The sequence below is a fragment of the Macrobrachium rosenbergii genome, chromosome 39 (genome assembly GCF_040412425.1).
Source record: "Macrobrachium rosenbergii isolate ZJJX-2024 chromosome 39, ASM4041242v1, whole genome shotgun sequence".
Classification (NCBI taxonomy): domain Eukaryota; kingdom Metazoa; phylum Arthropoda; class Malacostraca; order Decapoda; family Palaemonidae; genus Macrobrachium; species Macrobrachium rosenbergii.
Genome location: NC_089779.1, coordinates 13,121,464 through 13,134,832, shown reverse-complemented (window position 1 = coordinate 13,134,832; position 13,369 = coordinate 13,121,464). Strand labels below are relative to the sequence as shown.

General features: G+C 34.1%; 1 protein-coding gene across 1 annotated transcript in view; it reads left to right on the top strand.

Annotated features, from left to right (window-relative positions):
- Positions 1 to 13,249, top strand: part of LOC136825764 (uncharacterized) — a 198,374-nt gene extending 185,125 nt beyond the window's left edge. The window contains exons 4-6 of the mRNA XM_067082611.1: positions 3,868 to 3,998; positions 8,578 to 8,761; positions 11,368 to 13,249. Of these exons, the coding sequence (XP_066938712.1) occupies positions 3,868 to 3,998; positions 8,578 to 8,761; positions 11,368 to 11,561 (509 nt within the window). The 3' untranslated portion in view covers positions 11,562 to 13,249. The remainder of the gene's footprint in view (positions 1 to 3,867; positions 3,999 to 8,577; positions 8,762 to 11,367) is intronic.
- The last annotated feature ends 120 nt before the right edge of the window (positions 13,250 to 13,369 follow it).

The window sequence follows — 13,369 nt, the reverse complement described above, 5'->3', positions numbered from 1 at the left end:
ACCCTATTCATATGGAACAAGCCCATCACAGAGTCAACTAAGAGATCTCACTTACTAAAAAAGAAAAATAAATAAATAAATAGATAACTTAATAAATAGATAAATAAGCCGTAAAGTAAGTGAGGCAAGGGAGTTGGAGTAGTTGGACAGCAAGACAGAGAGACTTGGAAAATCAATGATACGAAGTACAAGGGTCTAAAGGTGAAATTGGGGGAGAAAACCCCGCAGTTGCACTAAGGAGTAATGGTTCGAGGGGCTGGACAGCAAGACTGAAGAAAGGAAGCGGGAATGGTGGTTAGGTATAGGACTAAAAACTGGGTGAAACTACGGTCAGAGAGGACGCTGCGAACACCCTTCAGTAATGCCTACAGTGCACCACAAAAGATTCACAGATGGAACTAACCCCGCAACGGGACTCATACATAATTAAAACTAAAATCCCAACTAACAAATTATTAAAAACAATGTCAAACAAATTTTATAAACAATAAAAATTGCAATTAAAAGCAATTTTGATGAACATTAAAAGTTGCAATAAAAAGTAATTTTAATAAACAATAAAAATTGCAATTAAAAGCAGTTTTTATGAACAATAAAAATTGCAATTAAAAGTAATTTTTATGAACAATAAAAATAGCAATTAAAAGCAATTTTTATGAACAATTAAAATTGCAATTAAAAGCAATTTTTATGAACAACAATAAAAATTGTAATTAAAAGCAATTTTAATGAACAATAAAAATTACAATGAAAAACCATTTTGGTGAATAAAAATTGAAATTAAAAGCAATGTTTATGAACAATACAATTTGCAATTATAAGCAATTTTGATGAACAATAAAAATTGCACTTGAAAGCAATTCTGATGAATGATAAAAATTGCAATTAGAAGCAATTTTCATGAACAATAAAAATTAGTTAAAGGCAAATTTTATGAGCAATAAAAACTGCACTTAAAAGTAACTTCTATGAACAACAAACAAGCGTTTCAAGATACAATAAACATCGAGTTTCTCCTAATTACTTTTCGTAGATTTATAGGGGAACGCGGCAAGTGGCGTTCCGGCCGTTTCGGGAATTTAAATTAACAGTAAAATCTATAATTTCTCGGCATCTTGAGATAAGAATGCGTGCCTCTGAATACCAATGCATACTAACCATTTATTGAGTCAGAGAGTTTCTCCTTTTACGTAATTAACATAGCGGTTAAGATAACAACATCACATAGCCGAACTGGATAATTAAAAGTTACTGTATGAAAATATTTGTAAAAATATCTGACCTACTCTTTAGTTGCTCATTAAAATGATTACATCTATCGGTTATTTATTATGTGATAAACTTAATTAGGACCTCAGGGATGATTAAACAAATATGGCAGTCCTGCGCTTCAGCTATATATTATTGATCTACGACACATATCTATGTGTCGACTCTATACAAATAACATACATAGAGATAAACATGTAAATTGGCAAATATAGATACACAGTAATATATATATATATATATATATATATATATATATATATATATATATATATATATATATATATATATATATATACGACTGATTCACGAAGATATGGAATGTGATGATTGTATAAATAAAGGCAAATGCCACGAACGAAAAGTGAAACAACGGAGTGGTTGCATACCATATATACATATATATATACATATGCACATACATACATATATATGTATATATATATATATATATATATATATATATATATATATATATGTATATAAATTTATCAAAAATTTTTCTTAGGAAATGTTTACACTTGCAAATACTATTCTACAAAAACTCATAAAATCAACTACACTTAACCTTGTGAATGACAAATGAAAAAGGAACGATGTAAGGCAAGTACATCTACCAACCCAGGATATATATATATATATAATTTACATATATATATATATATATATATATATATATATATATATATATATATACGTGTGTATGTATATGTATATATATGTATTCACAAATATATACAAGATGATTTATAACAGCAAACCAATGCACACCACACCACCATGACGACACAAAGTCACAACACAAGAAAAACCACTAATTCCCTCCCATCCCGAAATGCTCCTCAAGCTCACCGGAGGAAAATAATCCAAAGAAAATAGAGAGACCAAACGAAAAGGCATCCAAGAGAAAGGGATCACAGAGGGCGAATTAATTCTACTAATTAAAAACAAACCTGGAAAACTTATTAAAACAAACCCGTTCCAGTGTCCCGACCCTGAGGGAGAGAGGGAGGGGGCAAAAAATAACTCTTCCGGAATGTCTTTGCCCCCGGGGGTCTTCAAAGGCACCTCCTAATCGCTTCCCTCTCGTCAGGGTTACTTTCAAGAATAGAATAGAATATAGAATTTAGGCCAAAGGCCAAGCGCTGGGACTATGAGGTCATTCAGCGCTGACACGGAAATTGACAGTACAAAGTTTTGAAAGGGGTAATAGAAGGAAACCCTCCTCACAATTGCACTGTGAAACAATTGTTAGGAGTGGGCGGGAAGAAAGATGGAAGAAAGAGAATATGAACAGAGGTACAGTAAAAGGAATGAAAGGGGTTGCAGCTATGGGTCAAAGGGACATTGCAAAGAACTTGAGTAATGTCTACAGTGCACCTCTGACAGCACTACCGCTCTACGGCGACAGCAGCCCTTTACTTTGCACAATGTTGGAGGTACTTGTTATTATTGTTCCCTCATGTAAAGCCTCATCGAGGCCTTTCTTTCTTATTTTATTAATGAGTGATCTCCGATCTCTGTAAAACTTTAAGAAGATCACTGGCTAATGCTCCTGATAGCTATAAAGCCTTCGGTTAAGTCTCACATGGAGCAAGCCCACAGAGGCCACTGACTTGAAATCTGAGTTTCCAAAGAATATGATGTCCATTAGGAAGAAGTAACAGAAGGTAATTAGAAATACAGAAAGAAAGGAGAGACCACTTATTAAAAAAGAAAAAAGTGAATTAACAAATCAATACTGATAAAAATGTAAATTATTAAAATACAAGGAGAATTGTAGTAGGGTACACTTTCTTTAAGGCTTTACCCATTTTCTTTTGTACACTCACTTCTCACTTAACCATTTTATTTCAGCTACTGTTTACATCCAGCTTTGGTCCCTTACCTATTTCTGGTTAGATTCCTACGGCTCTGTTCTCTCCCCCTAGACTCGTTACCTCTTTTTCAACGAAGTTTTAATCAATCACTCTAGATATCAAACAGCTATTTCGTGTTACAAAGAACAAGGATCCTAAAATTTACCTCCTGTTCAACCACCAAGGTTCTGGTTTTCCCCCTTCTTCCCTTTGTTTCAAATTCTCAACGTTTGTTTATAGCGCCAGATAAATTTTAATCAATCAATCAATTTATCTTCACTTTTATCTTTAGAGTTGACCCACTGTTCTGTTTCCCTAAGCCCCAACTTTTTTTTTTTTTTACTTCTGGCAAGGATAGGGGCTACTCTCTCTCTCTCTCTCTCTCATATACAGGTACATACATACGCATGACGACACACTTCACATAAAGCAACATACATTTTATTTCAAATTCTCAACGTTTGTTTATAGCGCCAGATAAATTTTAATCAGTCAATCAATTTATCTTCACTTTTGTCCTTAGAGTTGACCCACTGTTCTCTTTCCCTATCGCCACCTTTTTATTTTTTTACTTCTGGCAAGAATAGGGGCTACTCTCTCTCTCTCTCTCTCTCTCTCTTGTATATATAAACATACATGACGACACACTTCACATAAAGCAACATACAAAATAAGCTAATTCTTCAGTGACATCTGAATTAAACATTTTGTAACCTTTTCATGTGTTTCTCACCCACAGGTAAATTAGATGGAGGTGACATGGGAGCTTCTCAGGGATCTGAACTCCTGCCCGAGCCACTTCCTCTGAGAAAACCAACCTCCATGCACAAGAGACTTTATCCCCGCTGGTTCCAAGCATATGCTTACAAGGTAATTCATTTTGCTGTATTCTTCTAGTCAACTAATGTACCTTCATTATTATACTGGTCATTTCTTTTTTTAGATTTCAATCCATCCTTATTTGCAATAAAAGGATGTTGGAGTTTACGTATTATGTATAATGGTCAGATATATAGGTATCTGACCATTATTCATGAGAACTGTTCAGGAACTTTGCATTAATCAAAATTTCAATCCATCTTTATTTGCAATAAAAGGATGTTGGAGCTTACCTATTAAGTATAATGGTCAGACATATAGATATCTGACCACTATTCATGAGAACTGTTCAGGAACTTTGCATTAATCAAAATTAAAAGTACAATTAAGACACCTGAATCATTGTCTTGTTTCCTTAGAACAGCACAAGAATAAGTGCATACTTGTATTATGTATAATGGTCAGATACATAGATATCTGACCATTACTCAAGAGAACTGTTCAGGAACCTTGCATTAATCAAAATTAAAAGTACAATTAAGACATCTGAATCATTGTCTTGATTGTTTCCTTAGAACAGCACAAGAATAAGTGCATACTTTATTCTTTTTTTCGTCTCTAACTAAAGAAAAAATATTGGTATTTTGACAAGATTCTCTACAACTATCAATGCAAGTTTCTGTCTCTCTTCTTTTCTGATGGCTTTAGAGCTTGCCTACCCTCTGAAAAGATCATTCTCAAAGCCCTCATGTTTAAGACCATTCTCTCTGCAACCCTAATGCTTCTTAAGATCTTATTTTATCTTTCTTAAATCTTATAACCCTCCCCGATATTATCTGCTGTAATGTCTTTAAAGTTCTTGCTTCCATAAAGATCAGTTAGGCATCCCTCTCACCACAATCAAAACACATTGCAGTTTCTTAAAGATTTTACATACAAACTGGCTCCTGAGTTTGTATTATTTTCTACTTGTTACTTTCTGCACTGGTCCTTCCTCTTGGAAGTAGGCAATGATTCAGCCCATCGAAAAGAAAGGCGACTTCTCTATTACTATGAAACTTACCTATAGCCTAAATATTCATCATTACTAAATTTTTCAAAATTTTACTCAGTACTCACTTTCTAAAACAACCTGAAACCAACTCTCCTTTTCAGGTCACCTTCAAAGAACAATCTACTTGAGACCTTTTACCTCATCACATTAATGCGTTAAGTCATTCTGTCTGCAGGAATTCAAACAATCCTATTCCAGCCTCTTTGTATCTACAAAGCATTCAACAGTATAGGGCAAATTTCTTGATTATGACTTAATTCAGGCTTTTCTTGAACTTAATTCAAGCTTTTTATCTAATATTATTATTTCTGTTGTTGATGATGGCAAAATTTTGCCCCTTCCCAGTTTTGTGGTAATTAGTCTTTTCCTTACCCAATTCCACCTTTCTTTTTGTTACTGATTTTTTCCAGTCTACCTGTACACCTACTCATACTTTTACAATTTTATGTACACCAGACTCTTTCTTCCTTGACCTTCCATTAACCAACTGCTGTTCACACTGGAACATGAGTTCATTTCTTTATTTATCAAATCTAAACTTCAGTGTGTTTCTACATGGGGATTCTACAGTTTTGTAAAATTCACTGACCTCACGATATTTTTATCTATATGTCTGTCACCAATCCCACCCAGTTCGTTATGAAAATGCAATGAAACCTCTCATGTACAATTGGTTTCATGAAGCCAACTCTACCAGCATTTTTGGTACTGCTTCCAACTTATCTCAGAGATTATAACCTTAAATTGTTAAATTTGTCTCTTCTCTAAATTATTTGATATTTTGTTGAAATGTTTCAAGTTCTTTCCTGTTACAGTTTTACACTGGCCTTATCCAGCCCTATTTGGAATATGGTGTTTGTTACTGGGGGCTGCTTCATTTTATTCCCTTCAAGAGAGGATGAATCATAGGCAGTTCCTCTAATTCATGTCACCAGCGTTACCAGTCCTCAATGCTTTGTGGCAGCATTGCTGTCTCTCCCCTCTATAGTCAAGATCTGGAATCCTTTACCTTCTGTTTAATATGTTTTCTACAGTTATAAATCTTCCATCTTGTGCTTAATTTTTATAAATTAGTTAAACAAGATCAGAGATATTTCAAATACAATTTCCTGACTTTGTTCTTAAACTAAGTGAAAAGTGGATCATGTAAAGTTAAGGCATGGTGAGACCAAAGGTAATGTATGAAAAGCAAATGGCAGATAGCAATGCACCTTGGGCAGAGGGCACACACCATAAATTACCTATAGTGTCGACTACAGACTACCATACAAGATACACTTTAAGTCGTAAAGTGTCCCATTGCAGAGTCCATCTTTTTCAAAACAGGTCTATAAACTACTTAAGAATAAGATCTCAGTCTCTTACCTTTCCCTTCCTTTTTTTTTTTTCTACAACGGACTAGATAAGTGCAGTAAGCTGCTAATTTAAAATGAATTAAAAAATTAATGACCAAGTGGTCCAGAGGACAACAACAAATCTAAACCATACTTTTTCATGAAAATTTAGCTAGTGAATATGAGGATATTATTATACTGAGAGGCCCATTTTACCCACAGTAGGGTAATTGGTAGGTTATCAACTACATGGGACAAAATATGCTTAAACTTAAACTGACATTTTATGGTAACATACCATACTATGCAAGCATATACTGCATCTAAACAGAATTACAGCTTTCAACACTCATTCTGTCATAAAATTCATTATCTGGGGCACATTAATTTACAACTTACTTTACAATGAACTTAAGGAAGGGGGTAATGTGGATTGTCTAAACTTATCATTTATTTCAGGATCTCACATATCAGTATAGCATTAGGAGTATCAGCAACATATATCATCAAACACTGTTAAATGTAAGACTTAAGAAGTACTGAATATAGAAAGATATGAAATTTAAACACCCATGTCTGGCTTTCCATAACTGATCCAGAATGGGTGAAAGGAAATTCAAAGCTATATATACATGTGCACTTAAGACTGAGAAAAAAATGCTTCAATATTAAAATTTTTTTTAGGTAATTTGTATTTTTCCTGTAAATACAAACCTGAGCCTTTAAGGTAAGAGTATTCCTCAGCACAAAGTAGTATCAGTCATGGATACTTGGTAACAAGGTAGTTAACTGGTGGTACAAGGGTGAGTGGAAGAAGAACCTCACTCATCTGCCATCACCTCGCACTTTTCTTTTTTTGCATTAAGGATGAAGCAAGGGATTGTCAGAAAAGGCTCTGGCTTTTACCCAGCTTCATCCTCTCTCCACACACCTCCTTTTCGTGAGACAGCTGTAGATACTATCCCTACAAAGGAGCAATAATGGCAGGGATCCACCTAAACAGAAGCAGGTACTCAAAGGACAAAAACACAAGTTCCAACCTGGTATTCAGAAGAATCTCAGCAAGATGCCCTCACTTTTCAGAGACCAAAGACAAGGTGCTCGGTGATGGCAGGTGAGTGGGGTCTTCCCCACAACCTCCTATCACTAGTTAACTTGCTTAGTACAGTTTCAGCAACCAATTCCAGCTCGCGCTATGGAATACTCCTACATGAAAGGCGATGGTTTGTATTTCCACAGACACAAACATATTTTGCTCAGATTTACAGTGTCCAGAAATACATAGATTAAAATTCCTTTTAAATACTAAAAGGGTTCTTTTCTTCAAGTAGTCATCACTGTATGTGAAAAAGGAAGTTAAAAGACACTGTTAGCATCAAAAATACAGGTTGACTTGGAACAAGGTACCAGGTTAAATGCGCTTTATGATCTACCATCCTTCCCAAGCACCACGAACTTGCATTTACCAAAAGGGAGGAAGGTAAGATAAATAGTGTAAAAACATAAAGACTAGGAATCTGAGCTGAAGTAATGAGCAACGGATGCATGTTTTTACAAAAAAGTAATACACAAACTCAAATGACATCATGACTGCTTTAAGCAAATAACTAGCTCAGAATACATGTAATTCAGTTACTTAACTAGTAACTATCATTACCAAAATACAAATACTGCAAAACTTACCCAGTACCATAATAACATTACCAACACACTGAATCACTTCACTATACTATGTAGTCTCTAATATGCAAGTAGGTTCACTGCAAATGCAGCACATATGTAAATTATGCCATACACTCTAACAGTTGAGTTACTATTTATAAGTTTTTGTTAAACTACTGTACTTGAATATAAGGTACAAAAATGGTGACAGTTGACAAAATGGCAAGGGGGCAGTTGTTTACTTTAGAATTTGCTTAATTTCTTCCATAAAAATTAATCTAATTGAAACTATTCTGTGGCTGACCTAAAACATTTGACAACTATACTCTTAAATTTCACTTGTCAAGAAGTTTCATGATATCTGAAATGATGTTTAGTGAATATTTTTTCACTTTATATCCCTTAAAATTTGTCATGTTAAATATAAATACTCTATCCTTGGTAATTTGTTAGGAATTCTACTGAAATCTGCTACCTGTTTCTGTACATAAAATTCCTCTTAGTTGTTTTACCTCAAATATCAACTCTGGTAATGAGAATGTGGGTTACTTACTGTGAAAATCTCATTCATTTATTCCAGCCATCAGCATTCAGCCCTATGACACAGTCTGCAGGAGAGCGCAAGAGGTTCCAACCCTTCCACCCAATGGCCCGATTCCGAGGTCTTTCTATGGGAGGTGGAAGCTCTGGATCCAGAGGATACCACAGTTCATTTGACTTCCCACTCTCAGACCAACCAGGACACCCCGTTCCTTCAGGTAGATGTAAGCAAGAGGTGCAGAAGAAGTACAGTTATGAGAGATGAAAAACAGAAAGGCTACTGAAGGAATCAATCAATAGGATTCATAAGATTTCTACTATAAATAATTAAAAAGCAATTGGTCCCTGGCAGTACTAGGTAGTGAATATGTTAGGCTTTGACAAGGAAGATATAAAAGATTATTTATGCTGAATTGGAGAAAACTTAACTGGATAAGCTAAACTCTTTTACTAGGTAGATCAGGGAGAACAATAGGACAGCATTGATGAGAATAAAACCTTTTATGCAAACATACCATTAAAAATACCAAAACACATATTTTCAGACATAAAACCATAAAATAAAATGTAATAGTAAAAAAATGCACAGCTCAGAACATCATAAATTATATAATCTTCTGCTCAAAATAATGTAATGAGTGCATACAACCAATACAGTAACTAAATAAATAGTAGACACCCAACGAAAAATCATAATCTCCAATCTAGTACTTGTCACAATTACAATATACTACTACAGCACCTACAAATGTACACTGTTATCATACAGAAAATATAATTAAAAACCCCCAACACAAATTACTCTCTACATACTCAAGTAATATCTTACCAAATACAACAGCAGCTGTACTATATATAGTAAAAGCTACCACAGCACAGGTTAAAACTAGGAGAACTTCAGGGATAAAAACTTCGTATACTCAAGTTGGAAAGAGCTTGAAAAAAGGAATATGTAAGGAACAGCTTCTGAGTCAAAATTCTCCATTTCATTTGTTATCATTAAGGCTGCCACTAATGTTCAGGTATTCATGTACAGGCATACCTAATGTTAATGTGAACAACTGGCACAGTTTTTTCTGCCTGTGCAAGAGACCTGAGCAAATAATTCATCTTGATTAATATGCCTACGTAGAAATGACATGCACAGGCGCATCTGAATGATCATGTGGAGAGGCAACTTTTTTGCTCAGTTCTCTGTATGTCTCAGGAAAGGAAGTACATTTCAGTCATGAGGAGAAAGTATTGAGTTTTAACAACTTTAAAAGTGATTATGTAGCAGGTTTAATTTTATTAATTCTGCTACTGACAAAAGACAGTATCATGATAAATATTGACAATATGAGAAGCAATTACAGAAAAGTAAAAAAAAAAAAAAGGGAATGCATCTCCTAAATCTGGCATCAATGATTTTTTTTTTATATTAGCAAGTTGATTATTGTCACTGATGTCATGGTTGCTACAAAGAATTAAGTCAAAAAATGGCACTGTTAGTGGTGAAGGTATGCTTGCACAGTGCAGGCAGACCAGATCTGCACAGGTGCATATACCTAAATTTTAGTGGCAGCTTTCAGTGGTACCAAGGCATCTTATCTTCTCTTGTAGACCATCCACATATGCCTCAACATTACCCTATAAAACACACTATACCCGTATTCGCAATCTTTTTCAACTTCTGTTATAAATAGGACTGTTCATAGGCCCTGTAACACGACTAGATTTTCTGGCAAGTTTTAGCACCTTGCTACCAAACTTAGCACCGAGATGCTAAATTAAACCATTCATATTAATGTTTATGTGACAACCTTGAATAAGCATAATCAACTTTAAATTTGCCATTAACTTTGACTACACAGACGAAAGTTTAGGCAAACTATGCTGAAAGACGCCAGAAAACGTGTTCACAAAACACAGCCCTAAAGGAAATCTGCACTGTATAATATTCTAATATGAAATCTAGTTTATTCAAATATATTTTTTACTCGCTACTACACTTTTCGACATCTAGCAACCATCATTAATGCTCCTTGTCCAACAGATTAGAGAGAGTTCTCATACTCAACAGCTAGGTGATTCTTATCAGGATGCCAAAATCCCCAGCCGAAAGCCAACTACTAGCAGATAAAAATAAACAAATTTAATTTCTAATAATGCTACATTCATTTCATTACTTACTTTCATCTTTATTAAACTTTTTTAAAGGTTTGTTTTACTATATTTTTGTTAATAATATTTAGAGAAGAATTTCATAATTACATAACCAATGATAAAGTAATGAGATAGATGCCTTATTATAATTACAGAGAAAGCTTATTACATTGTGTATAAACCTTAGTTTGAAAACCAATTCAAATCTCTCATACAGTACTTAAATTCAGGTAAGATAAAGAATAAACTAAACAAAATCAGGGGAATTTATTGCTGCCTGGATTGGAATTTCAATTACAAGTGATACTGCTTCTATGAAACCTATCACCAATCCACCATACCATTACAGTATTTCAAAAACTCAGTTGAGTTACTGAAGTACAGTATACTAATGCATTATAATATTCACTCTGACATTTTCTAAATATTTTATTTTTACTTCCAAAATAACCAATCAATGTGATCATCAACAAGAAAGTAAATCATGTGATCAACACGGAATTTCTGCTCACTCATCTTAGAGAATGAGAGTACCATAGGGAATATCATAGACTGCAAGTATGTCATGGTTTCTGTAACTGAAACACCTGAAGTGGAAGACCAGTGCTACAAATAAAATTCTATTGAACCTCTCACTTCCACTAATGTATTACTTTAATACTGTATGTTTCTTTCTGTTCCACAGCTCCAAATGCTCAGCCATCCCCAAAATTCACCCCTGCAGCTCAAATGATTGAGGATGAAGAAGAAGAGGTTGAAGAGGAAGAAGAACCAATGCGTGCCGGAGAACTTCTTCAGTACCTGAGGTCTATAGCCAATGATCGGGGGATTTCTGGCAATACCAAGAGCTTCCGATTTGGTATCAGCAGGAGGAAGTAAAATGAACAGTTTACCTTAAAGGTTTGGAAATTAGGAGTTTGATAAATCATTCAAAAGACTGGAATACAGAGGCAAACATTGTGTAGTTGGAGAGTTTTCAGATTGCTAATGCAACATGTAATTTGTATCTTATAATTCATAAACTTGTAATATAGTGATAGACACAGTATACATGTATGTAATAAAACAATTATGCTACTAAAGAACTATCATATCACACCAAAGATGTAGGAACAAATATACTAGCTAGACCCCAATGTTTTGAGACAACTAATAAATACTACATAATTTATGATACAAATTCAACTCAAAGTCTACAGTACAGAATGAAGCCATGAAAGAGACATAACCTAGTTAAATAAATTCATAACCTTCATATTGGTTTTATATCTTTATCAGTTGTCATCAGGTCACAGAGCAACTGAACTCCACTCCCCTCGCTCTATATTCTAATTCTTTTTAGGATAAAAAATTGCCATGCTGCAGGGACAATATCACATCCAACCCAAGCACGACCACTTTGATGCCCATGATGAATACAGTGACTTCTTAACAGTAAAAAATTTAATATACAGTACACTTCATGATATTTTAAAGTGGATCAGGATCAATCAATACCTGTAAGTGTCAAAAAGAAATAGGGGATTTCCATATCTCCAAGCTAACATAATCTGTATATCATCATAGCAGCTTTATACACCAGCTACAAAAAGTAAATTTCCATAAGAGTCACGTATATGGGTGTGAAATGCGAAAGCCCTCTGGGTGACTGCTGACTGCAGCATGCTTTATGATAACAGCAGTTGCATTAACAAGTAATTCATAATTCCAGTAGTACCAAAAACTTTCATGAGTAAACATCTAATAACACCTTTACCTCAACTCTTGAAAATAACTGCAATACTTCAAGTCTTAAGCTTTCCTATGTCTATGGAACTATTGAAACTCAGTTAATATAGGGTCAGAGTACAGCTGGTTTAGGTCTGCAAGGTTCTACGACCAAAAAAACGTATTCACCAGTCAGGAGCTATGACAACATGACAATATGGAATCTCAGCTGAAATAATACATAAAATAGTATTAATAGTTTCTCACGCAGAGGAAAGCAGTAAGTTACAAAAATGTCTTGAGTAAATACAGTACTATAGTGTTTGTCTGTTAAGTGGATGTTTGTAAAAACCCAGATTTTTTTTTCTTAAAGAAGGCATTACAGGCATAATAGTTCCATATAACCAATATCAACTTGTCTCATCTTCCTTCCTCATGAATGAGATAACTGTACATCAAGTTAAAGACCTTCAAAAACCAAATTTTACACTTCTAGTCATCTTCACTTCAGTGGATACATAAATATAAAAAGAGAGCTCCTGTCACTGTTGTTATTCACATTCACAAAATGGTGCAAAAAAAAACTGGTACAGTACTTTTAACTATGATTTCCACCTGATACAGAATATTCTTTATACTTTTGCTTCTGAATCCAGCTCATAAATACTAACACTTTACCTTCCATATTCTTCTGATGAACAATACCAAGTATATTTTTTGTATAGCAATTCTTTTTTAACATTCCATTTACAAATACATTATTTGGTCTATCTTTGCAGTTCATAAGATTCACTGCATTATCAGGATCTAATAATAGTTATTAATGTAATGTGTATAAATAAAGGATATATGGTATAAAATGGCAAATTTTCACTATATTCCTTACAACCATTTTCAACAGCATTCATAATCTGCATTCTAACGGAAAAAGACAATTCTTCCACATTATAGAATATCATTATGGAAAATATATAGTGCAA